The 19725-nt window shown below is 32.2% G+C and overlaps 1 protein-coding gene across 5 annotated transcripts in view; it reads right to left on the minus strand.

The window, feature by feature from the left end:
• LOC119672921 (probable serine/threonine-protein kinase yakA) overlaps nt 1–19725 on the minus strand; it is a 72040-nt gene that overhangs the window by 19027 nt on the left and 33288 nt on the right. For all 5 annotated transcript variants that reach the window (XM_038084091.1, XM_038084090.1, XM_038084089.1 and 2 more), the window contains 2 exons: nt 8515–8687; nt 8165–8407 (listed from right to left, as the gene is read on the minus strand). In XM_038084091.1, the coding sequence (XP_037940019.1) occupies nt 8165–8407; nt 8515–8687 (416 nt within the window). The remainder of the gene's footprint in view (nt 1–8164; nt 8408–8514; nt 8688–19725) is intronic.

The raw sequence follows: 19725 nt of genomic DNA on the forward strand, positions 1-19725 counted from the left end.
CTAGCTGAAAAAGGAGAGCACATCCTTCTGATTCAAGAGCCTTGGGTTGTTAATAACCGGGTTTGTGGTCTGAATGCAAACGGATACCGTATAGTATTCGTAGTAGGTCAAGGTAAACCCAGATCTTGTATTGTAGTAAAAAATAACATTAATGCCTTTTTACTCCCTAGATTTAGCAATAACGACAACATAGCCATGGCCATCGAACATGAGGCAAAGGCTCTCTGGATTGTCTCAGCTTACATGGCACATGATCATGGTGCCACTCCACCACATGATTCTCTAAGACTTCTGACATCAGAGGCGAACAGTAAAACAATCCCGGTCATTATTGGACCGATGCCAACGCACATTGCGTAATGTGGGGCAGCAGCCACACCAACGGACGAGGTGAGTGTCTTTTTGATTTCATTCTTGCAGGTAACTATATGATCGCTAATAAAGGCAGTGAACCGACCTTTATGACTTCTAATAGAAGGTCGAAGTACCCTCATTAGCGAACACTCCTCAAATTTTCGCAAAAACTGGTCTGTATCACAGGACTGCTCCTTTTCGGACCATAGATACATAATTTTTAACTTGGATCTGTTGGTGAACTTTGAAATAAATAGATCACCCAAGCCAGTAAATAGGAAACGTACCGAATGGTCCACTTTTCGATCAACTCTTGAGTCTAGCTTACAGCCGGGCCCCCCATTATACTTAACTGCTCCGATATCGAACGGACAGTCGACCTCCTCACGGCAGCAATTAAAGGCGCCACAGATGCGGTTTGTAAGCCCTCAGAATTTCGTGGCAAACCCAAACCTCCATGGTGGGATCTAGCTATTGTAGATCTTCGCAAATGTTGCAGAAAACTCTTCAATGAAGCCAAAGCAACCGTTAATTGGGCACTATATAAGGAAAAGTTGAGGGAATTTAAATATGCCATTGGGCGGGCCAAAAGAGCAGCTTGGAAAAATGTCTGCTGTAACATAGAAACTTCTACTGAGTCCAGTCGATTGCGCAAGATTCTCAACTCCTCCCACAAGACCCTAGATTGTATCCGGACTCCTAATGGTTAATGGACTAACTCTAGCACGGAAGCTTTAAATATTCTGCTGGACACTCAGCGTGGTTTCCGATGTTTACGCATCAACACAGTTCGAGCCACCTCCGCTTGTCACCTCCAACCCTTTTCAAGTGACCAACACGAAAATAAAGTGGGCCATTAAAACTTTTTAACCATATAAATCTCCAGGTCTGGACGGCATCATTCCTGTCGACATCCAACAAGGTGAATTTGTCATTCTTCCCTGACTTCTTAGTTTATATAACAGTTGTCTCAAACTCATGTATATCCCCAGTTGCTGCACAGTCGCTCGAGTAGTATTGATTCCTAAAGCAGGGAGAACGACACACTCCATCACCAAAGATTATACTTCTGAAAGTACTGGAAAGGGTTCTTGATCTTCATATCAGAAACACTATAAATCCCGGACTTTTTTCTTCATAACAGCATGCATATACTAAAGGCAACTCTGTCGATACGGCGCTTCATGCACTCATTTCACAAGTTGATCATTCTATCTTTTTTTGGGACTATACACTCGCAATTTTTTTAGACAACGAAGGCGCTTTCAACAATGTGTCCAAATGGTATTGTTAAATCTCTTTCGAATTTAAACCTTGAGGACAGTCTGTAGAAGTTTGTAGAGGTCCTTCTCAAAACATGAATTATTACCTCCGACATCGGAAGTGTTAAATCATGTAGAATAGTGTGTCGGGGAACACCACTGGGCGGGGTACTCTCCCCACTCTTGTGGAACAGTGCGATTAATACCTTGTTGAAACTTTTGGAACGATCCGGATGTAGCATAATAGCTTATGCCAATGACATTGCTATCGCTTCATCGGGTGTAGGGAATTTGATCTTGATATTAACCCTGAAAAGACGAAGGTTATTCTCTTCACTAGAAAATACAAAATTCCTTCCTTCTCCCTTCCCAAGATAAAAGACATTACACTGAGCTTAAGCTCGAGTGTTAAATATCTGGGGCTCATACTGGACTCTAAACTCAGCTGGAAAGCAAACTTGGCAGAGAGAGTCCACAAAGCTACATGTGCTACTTACTGTTGTAGAAGAGCTATAGGTCGCAGCTGGGGTCTTCAACATCGCATTTTAAATTGGCTCTACACGGCCGCCATTGAACCAACTCTTCTCTACGGGGATGCTTTCTGGTGGCAAGCTACTGAAAAGGCATGTCATTTAAAACTTATTGACAAAACAAGGAGGATATCTGCCTTACAAATCACTAGAGCTCTGCGCTCCACTCCTACGAAGGCTCTTTTCACTCTGCTTCACTGGCTGCCATCGCGACTTCTTGTAAAACAGCAAGCTTAGATAGTAGCAACCAGACTAAATGCTCTTTCCCGCTGATCTAAGATTGGTATAGGGCACGCGATCATACTGAATCAGGATCTACCAGCCCCCTTCTCAATCGACTATAATTGTTCTTAGCCAGACCTAAATCAGGGGTTCAAAGTTCCTTTACGTAGTACAGAAAACTGGATCCGTGGAAGAGTAATTACCCACAATATAATAGACAACTACACAGATGGCTCCAAAATAGATGAACGAGTCGGCTGTGGCATTTTTTCGGAAAGATCAGATCTTAGTTTTTCGCTTCGACTACCTAACTACTGTAGTGTTTTCCAAGCAGAAGTAATGGCTATCCATTATGCTGTTAATTGGTTGTGGGTTTTTTGTTTGTTGACAATATAATATTTATAACTGCTATAGCACTAAGGAGTTTTTTGCCAAAAGAATGTACAATATCGCTAAGATCTGTATCTCATTCAATATCTTTAATAACAACAATGAATTTCTTCAATCTCTTCAGTTGGTATGTGTAATAACATTTCTTATTATTATATATCGATAATTGTTCTGGATTTAAAGTTGTTAAAGATCTTCAAATTACAGTATTACAAAATCACAAATTACAATAGCAATTAAGTTTATATATTTGTAGATGTGCTCTTTTTGTTTATTTTAATGCTTTCTAAATGCCTTTCTGAGAACTTAGTTCATGTTTTGAATTTATATAACGATTCATTCCTGTGTAGGTAAATTGCTATTTTACTCTTTAGACAGTTTGTGCATGGAATTGTAGGTGATGCTGCCGAAGATAATATTTGGAAACTTTTTGTCATAACACTTTTCATAGTAAAGCATTTTTTACGTCTATTATAAGATAAATATTTCGTTTGTTTGTGATACTTAATGAACATTTTCGTCTTGTATAACGATTTTGCATTAATGGATTTAAAAATATATAAAAATAAAAATAATATATAAAATAAATAAATAAATAAATAAATAAATAATGAATTAAAATACCAATAGCAGAACCGATTCATATAAAAACTCATACTTCTGATGGTAAATAGAACGATTTCCTGTTAACATCTCTGTTTTATAAACATCAATTAAATCACTTTTGCTGTACTATACAGGGTTAGGCGATTGAAATGATACCAACTACACACAGTTATAACTGTTAAACTGATATTGCCAACTACGTGAAATTCAAACGAATGACAGCTGTTTATATTGTTTACAAGTTACCACAAGCATTTGCGTCTAACTTTTATAGAACAAAAGTTAAACTTCCAAATGGAATTCAAACGTAATAGTGTGATTGTGTTATATTTGGCTGAAAAATCACAACCAGCTGTTGTTCGGGAGCTCAAACACCTCAAAGTGAATAAAATGTTTGTGAATCGTACCACAAATCGGTTTAAAACGAGGGCGGTTTTATAAGTCAATGACTTTTTAAATAAAACAAATTTTTTTCGGTAAATAAACATTTTATTTTTCTACATAATCACCTTTTAGCTCGATACATTTAGTCCAGCGTTTTTCTAATTTTCTTATTCTTGGAAACAGAAAATAGTCGCAGGGGGCTATATCTGGAGAATATGCTGGACAGGGTAGCAGTTCGTATCCCAATTCGTGGATTTTGGTCATCGTGACTAGACAAGTGTGCACACGTGCATTGTCTTGATGGAACAGCACTTTTTTTCAGGGTTCGTATTTGCTCACTCATGAGCAGCTCAGGCTCATGAGCAAGAGCCAATTCTTACGTGAGCCCAAAATGGGCTCATTAGCGTGAGCCCATAATTGGCTCATATTAAAGAGCTGCTCACCAGCGTGAGCCTTCAAGTTGCTCATATTGAAGAGCTGCTCATGAGGTCTCACGGGCAAAGAGCTCACGAGCTCAACTGTTTAATAAAAAGCGATTTACTAGCTTATTTGCTTTATTTATTTTTATAAACGTTATATGTAAAAATATATAATTTCATATTAAAACAATATAACGAAACAATAATTTGAATTTGAAAAACAAATTTATAAAATATTATTATTTTTCACAAATAAACAATAAAAATATATTTATTATTTATTTTAGGAACTTGATTATGTCCATATTTTAGTTAGTTCAAGGTTATTAATATTTTTAATCTTTTTAATGACGCAGCTCATGAGCCGCAGTTCATACTCTTGCTCACGAGCGTGAGCCCATTTATAACTTAATGGCGGCTATTGCTCGTGAGCGTGAGCTCTGTAGTTGGGCTCGCTCGTGAGCGTGAGCCATCGTATGAAAAGAGTTTTTTGCCGGCTCATGAGCCGTGAGCAGAATGAGCCGAAATGAGCCGCTCATGGGTACGCAAATACGAACTCTGCTTTTTTCTTCGCCAAATGCGGCGGACAGACTCTGTTTGGCTTTCTTTGGTCCACGTTCACTCCTAGCAACCCACTGTTTCGTTTGTTCTTTGGTCTCTGGCATGTTGTGATGGATCCATGTTTCGTCCACAGTAACAAAACGGTTCAAAAATTCGTTCGGATTACAGCTGAACATCGCTAAACACTCTTTTGAAGTGGTTACGCGATTGCGCTTATGGTCGAGTGTGAGCAATCGCGGCACCCATCTCGCGATTAGTTTTTTCATGTCCAAATATTCGTGTAAAATATGATGTACCCGTTCAGTTGAGATACCTACAGCATAAGCTAACTCACGCACTTTCACTCTCCGATCATCCAATATCATTTCATGGATTTTATCGACGATTTCCAGCATGATCACTTCTTTTGGGCGACCTGAACGTTCGGCGTCACTAGTGCTGGTACGACCACAACCGAACTCTGTAAACCACTTCTTAGCCATTGAAATTGATGGTGCCGAGTCCCCATAGTATTTATCAAGTCTTAACTTAGTTTCAGTGATGGATTTTTTACGTAAAAAGTAATACTTAATCAGCACACGAAATTCACTTTTTTCTATTTTCGTAAAAATTCACGAGGTTGTCTGCTTTGAACGGCTATCAAACACCAACTGAACGACATAGTTTGCTCAAAATTAGAAAGTTACCCACTGGTAGATTACAGCTGACGGCAGCACTGTTGCATTTGGAGTAACTGTGCGGAAAATTCAAAAAGTCACTGACCTATCAAACCGCCCTAGTAGTACAGGCAAAGTCGCCAAACAGTATAGTGGTGGACGAAAAAAAAACAGCAACATCAATATGGTTCGGAGAGTAAATAGTCAACTTCAACGAAATCCGCTTCATAATGATAATCAAATGGTCAAAGAACTGAAAATATCCCAGCAAAGCATCCGACGTAATTTCAAAATAAACCCAAGGTACAGGCCTACAAGTTCCAAGATGCACAAAAGTAAAATTTCCACATTGAGCAGTTCATACACTCTCAAAATGATCGTGTTTATTTAACTGAACGCATTGCCGAAAATTTCAAACTACGAATGGCCACCCGAAGTAATTTTCCATTTTAAGTAATGGTATAGGCAGCTGCGATTGCCGATGGACGCTCTCCAATCGTTTTCATTGAACCTCGTGGCAAAGTCAATGCGAATTATTATTGGAAAAATGTTATGGAAGTTGCTTTAAAGTCGTTGGCATGTAAATATTTCGGTCGTAGATCATAGACATTCCAACAAGACTCGACACTGTCTCATAAAGCTCGCGTGAACCAAGAATGGTTAAAAATTATGTTCCACACTTCATTTCGTCCACAGAATGGCTTTGAAATTGCCCAGATGCAAATCCGAAGGACTATTCCATTTGGGCGATTTGGAGAGCAAGGTGAGAACTAAAAAATATGCTAGTATGAATGCACTGAAGAAAGTCATGGTTCAGGAATGAAAATTTAAAACAAATTATTTATTTAAGGTGTAACAAAGCGTACATGGAAATACTAGTATGATATTAAGACATATGGAATATTTTTCGTCTAAATAATCTCACACATCCACATTAAAATCTACATATTGGTAAGCCAAGTTCTGGTCAACATGAAGTAAGGCGCAAAGAGCATCGTCGCTGACTAAAGCTTGTCAAAATTGTTCTCCATCTCTCATTCTCACAATTTCAATTAACATTAAAATCAACAACAAAATCATGTTTGACTGGCTATGAATGTGGCTACATACACATAGCAGAAAAAGTCTACGGATATCCACAAAATTTTTCTTAATTTTCGCATAACTTTTTTAATTTTTATTAAAATAAATTTTTGTTTTCTGATTTATTTCAACCAAAAAAAACAACAATGAAGGTTAAACATAAAAAATTAACAGTTATTCTTTAAAAAAAAATTAAACACAAATATATGCAAAGGCAAATTACATTAAAACAATTAAAATTCACAAAAATTTTTAATTTTATACCCTGTGGGATAACGTCTGCGTTTAATAGACTTTTTTAGGTGTTGTGGCGATTGCATATTCACCAATTTATATTAAAAATGATATGAGTTGGCCATGAAAGAAAATTTCTAAAAAAGCTAATGATATTTTTATTTAATATACAGGGGGATTGTCATTCTTTTTAGGATTTAGAAACTAAGAATAAAGCAACGGACATACGAAGTTAAATAATTATTTCTTGTTTAAATTAATAAATAAAGAATTAAATTAAGTAGGATAAGCCTACAGTGTCATTGCATGGACTCAACCAGCTTTGCAGTATCCTGTTCATTTATTTTTAGCCATTCTTCCTTGATGACGTTTCTTAACATATCTTTGTTGGAAATCGTTTGCGGCAAATCTTATTATCTAAATAAACCCACAGCTGTTCTATAGGACTAATGTATAGTGATTTCGATACTGTTTGAAGTTGCTTGGCAGCATGGTTCAGCAGCCAAATCCGTACGATTGCTGCTGTATGGTAAGAGTCGTTGTCCTGCTGAAACAAAAAGGTTGCCTCAAGCCCTAACATTCTATATTTTTCTTTTAAATTCGGTTTTAGTATATTTAGATACCCATAGTTATGCATTGTATCTTGTATAAATTCAAGTTTGCCAGCATCATTACTTGATATACACCCCCAAACTATTACGCCTCCACCTCCTTGATCCACCGTTGAAACTAAGTTTTGTTTATCATAGGCTGTACATGATTTTGTTCACACAAGTTTTCTACCCTTGATTCCAAATATGCAAAATTAACTATCATCGGAGAAAATAACTCATTTTCAGAATTTCATAGGTTTATTTACATCCTATTTTTAAATGATAAATTCTTAGACTCTTTAGGAAGTCAATTGATAATTATATATTATTTAATGACACATTTATATTTGTAAGCGAATTTAAATTAACGGTAAATGTAAATATTGAGAAATATACTTTTTCTGCTTTAAAAACTGTTGGTTTTCAATTTGACTAAAAGATAAAAAATCATGCGAAATTTCAGGTATGAAGAACTGGCATGAAGAAATGTTTTGAACAAAATATGTATATTGGAAAACTGATTCAAAAACCTTATTAAACTTCTTTTATTCAGGTTTGTTCCAGATGACGCAAATTTAAGCAAAAATAAATAAAACATTAACTCTTAAATTGACCTATTTTTGGATGTACAAGACAAATTGTTGTAGACGTAATCATTTTAAATAAAATTTTTTGCTAAATGAAAATGCAATTTTATATTACGAATTTGGAGCTTAAAATAAATATATTGAGAAATAAATTTTATATGAAATGTTAACATTTTACAAAAATTTTATACTTAAATATGGAAATAATTATTATTTAATAATAATAAAATTATTTAACTAGAATAAAAAAATAAATATTACTTCAAAAGTAATCAGCGCTTACCTTAAAGTTATCAGTTGGCATTGAAACAGAATTGGAATATGTTGTACTACTTAACAAATTTTGATTGGGAATATAGCTCTCACATTTTATAACTTCAGTTTCACGTTGCGGTGAATCTTGCGGTTGTAAAGTTGACTGTTTATTATGTAATTGTTGTTGCTGTTGATAATTATAATTAATTTTTCTGGCTTGACCTTTACTTCGTCGAAGAGTTTTACGTTTGTAACCCTTACCATCTTCGTTCTGCAACAAAACCAAAGAAATAAACAAATGCAAAGAAATTTTCCTGAGATACTAACCTTCACTAATTAGAAATAATATTTTACTACTCTATGTTATTATATACTTACATCCTCTTCCTGCGGTGTCCACACTGGATCTGTATCCGAATCTGCAAACTCGTCGGGCTCAGCTAATTGATCATCATTGCCGGCACCAGTTGAATGCGTCATCATAGTATGAATACTTGTTTGTTTGGCCTTACGTAAACATTGCTCACGACGGGGAGGTAATGAAAGTGGATCTAAAACATATGCAACATATGGAATTCAGTGACAGTTCGAAGAAAGCGGTACAGATGAAGAAATTGTTTTTTTATATTTTAACGTTACGGTATAAACTTGTTGAAGAAGAACTTAGAATTCAGTTACGTAAAGAATTTTTTATAGATCATAAATTTTAAACTCTTTAATATAATAAAAAAACTGACAGAAAACTGAAGATTACCCAAAATAACAGTTTTCGAAACGTTTCATAGATAGCATTTTTGTGGATTAGTATCGTGATAGGACAGTGAAGCGACTACCAACACTGCTGCCAATAATTCAAATTTCAAAGCAGAAAATATTTTAATTAAACTGTTGGACTTGGATTGGATGTAATTTGAATAACAAATTTATTAAACGTTTACGCTTGATGTTGCATTTGAAGTATTTGCAATATTGAACACTATTCGTAATTTATTGTTGTGGTTACATACACAAAGCGCTGCAAATACCACTTTTTTTGAGTGTTATTTATCTTACCAGGTGTACCGGTATGAAGCGAGCGTAAAGATACAAATGTTCCGACAGGGAACATTTGTTGTGAACGAGCCTTTATTTCTTTTTGTTTGTTTGCTATGACATGTGTGCAATATATTTAGTATACATCAAGTCATTGAACAGACAACATCATATTTTTTCATCGTGTTAAAAATGTCGAATTTTGTACCAGAAAGTGATGATTTGCGGAAAACATTAATTTTTTGTTTTCATTTAAAGAAAAGTGGTGCAGAGTCGCATCGAATGCTTGTCGAGGCATATGGTGATCATGCTCTATCAGAAGCAACATGCAAAAGATGGTTTCAACGGTTCAGAAATAATGATTTTGATGTGAGAAATGAAGAACGTGGAAGACCGCCAAAAAAGTTTGAAGACGCCGAATTGCAAACGATATTGGATGGAGATGACACTTTGGGTCAAAAGCAAATGGCAGAAATGTTAAATGTTGCACAACAAACAATTTCTGACCGTTTAAAAGCTATGGGAAAGATCCAAAAGTGTGGAAAATGGGTGCCACATGAATTGAATGAAAGACAGATGGAAAACAGAAAAAATACTTGTTAAATTTTGCTTCAAAGACACGAAAGAAAATCAGTTTTGCATCGGATTGTTACTGGCGATGAAAAATGGATTTATTTTAAAAATCCTAAACGGAAAAAATCATGGGTTAATCCGGGACAACCATCAACATCGACTGCAAAACCAGATTGATTCGGCAAGAAGACAATGCTGTGTGTTTGGTGGGACCAGAAAGGTGTGGTGTACCACGAGCTCCTAAAACCTTGTGAAACCATCAATGAAACCGTCAAAAATGCTGGATCGCTATGAACAACAAATGATAAATTTTAACCATGCATTGATCGAGAAACGACCAGAATGGGCCAGAAGACACGGCAAGGTAATTCTCCTCCATGACAATGCACCTGCACACAAAGCAAAACGGGTTCAGGATGCAATCAAAACACTTGGCTGGGAGCTGCTACCTCACCCGCCGTATTCACCAGACTTGGCTCCTTTCGAATACCATTTGTTTTCATCGATGGGACACACATTGGCTGAGCAGCATTTTGATTCCTACGAGGAGGTCGAAAATTGGGTGTCTGGTTGGTTTGCTTTAAAAGACGAACAATTTTTTGGCGTGGTATCCACAAATTGCCAGAAAGGTGGTCAAAATGTGTAGAAAGCAATGGCCAATCCTTTGAATAAAATGTTTTTTACTTTCCTATTAATAATTAGTGTTTTATTTTCACCAAAAAACGCTCATTTCATACCGGTACACCTGTACATCAATATCCGGTACATCAATATCATTTGTATGCCACTTCGCAAACTTCTTATCTTTGTCAAACTTACTTTCTTATGCTATAGCGTAATAATTTATGCATGGCAAATGATCGCTTTTCTATAACACCTTCGTATTTATTCATAACATATTTCGTAGTTTCGCTCAAAATGCTTTTATCACGTTCATTAACTTCGGATATAATAACCGATACCAGTTTCGTTCCGAATTTTTCTATTGTAAAATAATCGGTAACTAAATCATTTAGATTGTTAATTGAATTGTTCAAGTCGTCTTCACGACATACGAATACGTGCTATCAATTAATCAATTAAATCATCAATTAGAGGTATTTTTAGTCAGTCATCAATGACGCTGCCGCTTCTATCCAATTGACGTTCACTGATGCTTCGTATCGAATTCCATTTTTGTACAAGGATGCAATGTTATAAGAATAATCATTAATTTATAAAATTTATTAATTTAGTGAAATATTTATTGTAAAAAGAAAAATGTTTATTTTTTATTTAAAATACATTATATACACTTGGCAGAAAAACTCTGCGTACAGAAAGTAAATTTTGTTTCAACATATAAAAAATTACTAAATAAATAAATTTTTTTAATTAATTTTATTTTTTATTAGTACTTTTATTTGTTATCTTCATTTTAAGGTAAAAATTATTTCTAACAGATTAGTAGAAAAATTATAATAATTAAAAATGTAAAAAATCAGCGCTATCGGTGGCAGAAAAAGTCTGCGTACAAAACATATAAAGGGGAATTCCCGAAGTTTTAACAGTAGAATTTTGGCGTGCTTTATGTTTTACTGTACCAGTATATCATTATACACAATCCCACGCACTTATTTTATAATTTAACAATTAAAAAGTAATTAAATTTATAATGGCAAATAAAGGAAAAGAAATTATTATCAGTGGGAGCAGTATTATTATTGATCTATGGAAAATAAGGAAAATGTATCGCAAAATTGGTCAAATCGTTAAGCGTTCACATTCTTTTATCCAAATAGTAGTGAACAACTACAAGTAAACAGGATTATTGCCCTCAAAGTTGTGATCTGGGCGTCCATCCAAGCTGTCAACAAGAGAAACCCGCAGCATTATTAATTCTGTGATAGATAATCCTAGTCTAACTGGACTTCTGTTATAAAAATATATTGACCAGACATTCCAGAAGCAAATTCACGTGGATACTGTACACAAAATTTAAAAAAAATACCACTACGATGGCCGGTTTGCACGAAGCAAGCCGCTTATTTCCAAAGATATTAGAATGAAGCGTTTAGCATTCGCAAGGGAGTATTTAAAAAAGTCTCCAGAATTTTGGAACGCATAATTTTTTCAGACGAAAGCAAATTTGGTCTCTTTAGCATCAAAGGTCGAACACTTATATGACGAATCCCGGGTAATGCCTTTAATAATGAAGATTTATATCCAACAATAAAACACGGTAGTGGAGGAGTAATAGTGCGGGGGTGTATGGCGAGTAATAGAGTGAGAAAAATTGAATTCATTGAGTCGATAATGAATAAAGATGATCATTTTAATATTTTAAAATGCAATTTAAAGAGCAGTGCCAAAAAGTTGGGGTTGCAGAATAATTACTTACTTCAACAAGATAACGACCCAAAGCACACGGCAGAAGTTGTAAAGTTTTGGTTGCTTTAAAATGTGCCAAAGCAAATCAAAACATCATCATAATCGCCATATTGGAATTCTATAGAACATTTATAGCATTTATTGGAGCGTCGGGTACATGAATACAATATAACCTCCAAAGAAATGCTAAAGAACGTGAGCGACGCGGAATGGGGTAAAATAAGCAGCGATGAGACTGCGAAGCTGGTCAATTCGATACCAAAACGACTTATGGAGGTCATAAAAAGGAAAGGTTATCCAAGAAGTTACTAAAAACGTAAAATCTTTGCAAAAATAATATATTTTGACGCTTTTTAAACTCTTGTACGCAGACTTTTTCTGCCACCGATAGCGCTGATTTTTTACATTTTTAATTATTATAATTTTTCTACTAATCTGTTAGAAATAATTTTTACCTTAAAATGAAGATAACAAATAAAAGTACTAATAAAAAATAAAATTAATTTAAAAAATTTATTTATTTAGTAATTTTTTATATGTTGAAACAAAATTTACTTTCTGTACGCAGAGTTTTTCTGCCAAGTGTATGTTATTTCAACTGCTTCACACTTCGCTTACGTCACTACCTCCTGTCATCGGGATAGTGATGCAACCTTGTTACATATATATACTGTATTTCTGTAGACTGGCAGTAGACGCCGATTCCAACTTTTCCTCGGATTTTAGACCTGTAGGTATAAGTGTTTATTTATATTTAATATTAGGGATATTCATTCTGTCTTGCAAACTCATTGCAAGGTGTACGAAATGCATAGAACAAAACACACCCACAAAGCTTCTTGCAATTGATTGCAATCTTTCTACACCCAAACACATGTTAATACATGTTAGCAACGATGCAAAAACAAAAAAAAAACCCTGGACAGCTTTTTTGACATCTGTTGCTTTACATTTTACAGCTGTTTTATTTTGATGTTGCATTTCTGCAACATGTTTTCGCACTCTTGCAATTTTAGTACAGCATTTATACATTTCCTACACCTTGCCATGGTTTTGCAAGACTGTGAAAATATCCCTATTATTTAATGTGAACGCCGCAGTGATTTAATTAATTAATTGTTTGGAAATTATAAATAACAGTATGTTACCAAATATAAGCACATCTCTTGCACTGTCCTAAAACTGATATTGGCGGCGCATAACAAGTTTGGCATACACATTTGTCTTTGTAATACCATTTCTCTGTTTAGCATAATAATTATTATTTTATAAATCTCTTATAATATAATTATTAAATAATAGCAAATACTAAATATTTGTAGATATTATAAAGGTTTACGGGGTTTTTTATATTTATAAATTTGAACAGACTTTAATGAACAGAAAATATTAAATGTAAATTCAAATTCTTAGTAGTAATAGAGTAGTGCCAAGCTCGAATATAATATAAAAATATGAAAAATTATTTCCAAATCCAAATTAAACATTTAACAAAACAATTAATTACTAAACTTAAGGCATGTTACGTGAATTATATCAACTTGAAGTTATCACATCTCTTACTTTGAAGTTTCTGTCATAATGCTGTAATGTATAAATACAATTGCTTGTAGTGCTAGAGGCATATGTTATAAAAAGATGGAATCTTTTAATTTTTATAATTGAATGATATATAACTGAAACATGGTTAAATTAATATAAATATTAATATATTATTATAGTGTATAAAAATAAAAGTGAATACTCTACAGATAAAGGGATAGCTAATAATTATTGAGAAAAACGTTCGACATAAGATATTACCACAGACAAATAATATACAGATTGAGAATGCAGAACAAAAAAATGACTCTCATGATTTCATAACAGCCAGTTCGAATAGCCACTGGGTGTTATGATTTTGGTTTTTATTGCATTACTGAGATTTTTGGGTTGTTTTTGGAAATAAAATTAAAACACTATAAACCACAACTTTGTATACTTTGTTTTTTTAATTTTGCAATATATTTTGAAAAAAAAACTTCAAGAAAATTTTTGTCTGCATTAAATAAGCTGTTAGCCACTGTTTATAGACCAGATAAGTTAAAAGAATTTTTGATTGTAGGTATGTTATTTTTCAAATAAATACAGATTGCAATACAAAATACGAGCACTTAAGAAACTTTGCACTTGGTCGGCTTTATCTCATATATAAAAAGTTTTTATAGCTTGAATTACTTTATCAGCTTATATATCATCTTCTGTGTATCCATTGTGAGAATTATATCATCTAAATGAGTTAAATCAGGAACTCTGTATTCTTGTGTTGATTTGAAACGCGCATTAGTTTTGAACTCCCCAGATGTGGACACAAGATAGTAAACATATCATATAAAGCATCACAACACAAATCATGACTCAATATTCTGCGTACATATAAGATCTGTTACAAATAATAAAGATATATACTAGTTGCAACTATTCGACAGGATCAGCAAGAGGAGAACTACAGTACTTATTACACAAAAAATTCGATGACTTACATAATTCATATACTTTTAACAAAATTGCATGCATTGCAACAAAGGTACTGTATCATTAGGTACCCCGAATCAGTATGCATTTAAAGGAAAAGCTTAAATATCAAGTTTATATAGCATCAGAGAACAATATGAAACCATTAAACAAATTTATAGAGCTTACAAAATCATGCGTACTGCAATAAAAGACAATGAATACATGTATACAAAACCGCTATACAAACTGAAAGAAATAGTACCCTTTCCATATTATGTTGTCATGTATAAACGACCGCCAGTTTATAAAGTAAATGAGGAAATATCAAATTTGTATAAAATCTTCTCCAGTGTTCCACAAAGCAATAATTTTGGACAAATTTCATATGATGTTAAAACTGCTAATCTGCCCACCACGATAGAACGTTTGTTAAGCTGAATGACATTTAAAATCAAACTGTGCTAATGATGTGATAGACAAAGTATACTTTATTAAACCTTTATCCATATATATATAACAATATAAGTTCTTCAAACCTTATTTGGTAAAATCGTTTTATATTAAAGCCTATCTAACACATAATCAATAATTGGAATTAAATTAACTTCAAATTCCGTTTCACTTGCTTTTACGAGTGCTTTACTTAAACATAAATCCGATATTTTTTGGATTTATCTTTTTCCGTGTTCAACTAACGTCTAGGACTGCAATAAAAAGACCAATCAATCTTTTAATTTTAGTTTTATTTAATTTTTTCTTCCGGTTTGAAATAATTTTTATCAAAGATTTTGTATATTTTTTTTGTACATGTTTTTGTGATAAAATCAAAGTTATTTCGTTTACTCTTTAGTCAATTTTATTTTTATTTAAAACAAAACACGTTTAGTCATTTTATATACAAATTTTATTTCAATTTATTAACAAGTTCGATATTTCGATGGTCATCATTAGAAAATATTTACAACTATTATATGTAAATACAATGAATAGAAACAGGAATTGTATTTATATATTGTATTCTATTGCTTGCAATTGCTTTATTAATTTAACGTATTTTATTATATTGTTCATTAGTTCATTTAAATTTTTATGTATATTCTATAGTTGTTGTAAATAATTCCTAAAGATGAAAATTGAAGATGGTCGAAATACTAAAAATGTTAAAAAATTTCTAATTAAATAAATCCAACGGGTTTTGTTTAATTAAAAATTAAATTGAACAAAAATTGTTAATTTTAAAATAATTCTTTGCGTTTAAATTAATATTTTTTTTAATTACAGCTATTAATGATAATCATGATCATAACCGAATTTACATAACCAGTCTTTTCATTAAACGCATTTTTATTCGCTTCATTTTGAATGTTTTACATATATTTTTAAATATAAACTTTTATTTTTAAAAATTTGTATTAGTAAAATAATTATTTCGAAGTTTACTATTGCTTGTATATACATATATGTACATAGTTTTTGTATACTAAGATTAAAGTGTTCGCCTTCAACAAATCTCTACACAATTGGAATTAAAATGGATTATTTTTTTTAATTTAATTTACTAAGGCTGTTGTGTTCCTCAGAGAGGCAGGATTTTTAATTACGCTCACAAAACTGCCGATATCAATTAATGAAACTATATATAAACAATTTGAATATAAACAATTATCTAAATAAAATTTGATAATCTTTGATAGTCTTACATATCTTTTTTCATTTACATTGTCTTCTGTTACAGACAACTGGCTACATCGTGTTTTTAACTCCCACAAGCAACACAAGCGCCAAGTTCTCTCTTCTGATTTACAGTTAAATCATTTTAATTTCTCCTTCCTTAGCATTTCTCAGGTCAGAATATAACTGTGCCAAAACGTATCCGTTGTTTTAATAATATGTTCCTGAATTCTTATTGATTATTGTTACTGAAATATTAAATTTTTGCTTATATTTTCAACTACTCATCAGGAATACCTTCAGTTATAGAATTAATTAGTTTCTCTTCATAAGCTTTCGATCTTTCAATATTTGTATTATCAAGGAACGATTTGATACTCTTATCACATTGCCACATTAGCTCTTTCGAACTAAAACACAGTTTGTTTTGTCAATTTATTTTAATTAAAATAGCTTAAACATTTCTTAAAACAAAACATTGAATGATTTGATTCTTAACATCGCGATTGTGTATTCCTTTAAATTTACTAAATGACAAGACTGACATAAAGCAAATATTGTATCAAATTAAATATAAAAACAAATCACAAATAACGTTGATTTTTCAGCGCATTTTTTATTAATTTTAAGCGCTCTTTTTGGCAATTAGTATTTTCCTTTTATTTTCTTGACAATTTAAATTATTCTTTTGAACTACACATTGCTAGGTAACATGTTGACTTCATAAATTTTCGCCGTAATTATGTTTGCTGCTATCACAATGATCACAAATATAGTCTTCATCTGCATCAATTTGATATCTCTTATTTCAGCCATCATCACCCGGTATCCAATCTATGAACGAATTAGTTTATTGTTTAAATTTTTTGTCGCAGTACTCATCATCGCAGCTTCATCATTGCTGGCATGCTTAGAGTAAGGTATGACACGCTTTATTGCTTTCGCTCATTATTTTTTGCATATCTTTTTCTCTTCACTACGTTTTGCGTATATTATTTGAAACTAGTATTGCCGTGTACGTTTCGATAAACCTAAAATAAAAAATTTTGTCCCAAATATTTTGAACTCAGTTAAATTAATAAAAACAAAATTAAATATTTTTTTATTGAGAAATAAATTTTATTCGATATAATTTAATTATAATTTAAATTTATTATGAATTGTAAACATTTATCGCAATTTAAAACAGAAGCAAACTCTTCGGCACACTTGAAAACAATATGTCATTATACGAAATATAAATATAGTTTTATTGCAACCGAAAGGTATATCGATTCTAAATAGATGGTAGTTCAACTGCATCATTTGTCATTTAGGGCCTTAACTCACAATTATCTTATTTAACTGCATCAACCAAACTCGATTAACTAAGATTCAATGTGAAATGTGAAGCACAAACAGAATATCTATTTTGACTAAATAGACCATCAGCAAATTTTGAAACTGCTTGAAATACTTTAATAAGAAGATATTAAAATAATAGATTAATACTATCTTCAGACACACCTTAATTTCGCAAAAATCTTAATTTCGTTTTCGGTTCACCGAAATTAAGTTTTTTTCCATACAAAATTCAGTTTCAAGTTTAGAATATACTATGTTAAGGCAGCCAAATTTTCTTAATTTCATTAAAATTGCATTAAGTTTATTTGGAAAGTATTCATACTGTCCCAAATTAAGGAAATTGAGAGAAAATATTTTGATAGTGCAAATTTTTAAATTTGAATATAGAGAAAAAACTATAACTGTTATTAATTTAAAATAGGATAAAAAATAGTTATTCATATACCTGAAATCCACTTAAGCTAATAACACTACTGAAAGCCATCCTTTATAGTTATAATAATCAACTTTTGAAATTTCGCAGATACAAATGTTGTTTTAAGCATGTAATTTTCAACATTTGATTTGTAAACAAAAACATATGATTTCCTTCATTTTTGGTAATATGAACACTTTCCAAATTAAAGTAATTTCATTTTAACAAAATTAAAGAAATTTAACTGTCTAAACATAGTATAAGATTTTCACTGCAATTTGACAACAAAATCACATGAATTTTCTTTTCTACTATATCATTTTTGGGAATAAGAAATTTGTATAATGCAGCAAATCAATGTATTCAGGCATTTAAATGTTGTTCAGATAAAAATATGGAATCTAGTTGGTTTGAACTATGTGTACACATTATTCTTAGAAAAAAATACGATATATTAACATTTTTAGAGCAGCAATTTTAAACGCTTGAAGCTTAATACAAAAATAGACACATCTATTTGTAAAGCCGAAAGAACTTCCATCTAGACTTACAGACATGTCAGTTGGACATCAAATAGCGATGATTCGTGGTAAGTAGATATGAGCAAAATGCTTAAATTAAACAATCGCAACAAATGTTACTTCTTAATGCAATAAATGTAAAAATTCCCATCATATTCTTTCGCATTTGGTGTTGGTGTATATTCAAAAAAACTATAAAAGAAATGTAAAAATTAATAAACAAGAAAAATCCATGTCAACACATAAAAACAGAAAGTAGAACACCAACTTTAACACCAACTGCATTAATCAGTAGAAAATATTCTAACAGAAATAATTGATTATTAGAGCATTCGTTGATCAAGGTTCTTTAGTATCAAAGACAACTGAAGTTGTAGCTCAATAATTATCATTAAACAAAATTAAAAATAAAACAAAATTATCACGTGTGTCAAATAATGGCTAGTGGCACGTCTTATTCTGAAGTTTTTATGGAAATATTGTCGAGATTTAAAATAAAAATATTATGAAGAAAAAATTATTAAATCGATGAAGGAACAGACAGTAGAGTTTGACAGCAGTATTTCGGACACTTATAAATTGACAGATCCTAAATTCGACAAAAACGACCGCATGGATATAATAATATGGAGAATATCAATTCAAAAGCTATGAGAGGTGTTAAAAAACCAACAACACAGCCGGGCAAAAATCCATATTTGTGTGGTAACTCATAACAAACAAAATAAAAAATCAAGTGATATCAGCCTTAAACTGACAACGATTTTGAAGAATTAGACGGATTATAAAATTAGAACAATACAACATACACAAAGACTGAAAATGTCTAGAAGTTCAGAAACCATCTAAAACAAAAGACACTGAAGAAAGATAATTTGTGCAAGATATATTTCATTTAAAAAATTGTTTTTTGGGAGTTCTAAAAAACAAGCAGCAGCAACAAAAACCGTAACTTATGGGGTAGCGGTTACCACATATTTAGCGTTTCGCACCTTACAGCAAATAGCAGATATACGTAGTTATAGCGAAGACATTTATATAAAAAATACTATTAAAAACAATTTCTATATTCATTAACTGAGACTGATGCAATAATATATTATAATAAAAATTAATTTTATGTGTTTAATTAAGCTGCGAGAATAGATGTTAAATAATTAATTCATT

The sequence above is a fragment of the Teleopsis dalmanni genome, chromosome 1, assembly GCF_002237135.1.
Source record: "Teleopsis dalmanni isolate 2A chromosome 1, ASM223713v2, whole genome shotgun sequence".
In the NCBI taxonomy this organism is placed as follows: Eukaryota; Metazoa; Arthropoda; class Insecta; order Diptera; family Diopsidae; genus Teleopsis; species Teleopsis dalmanni.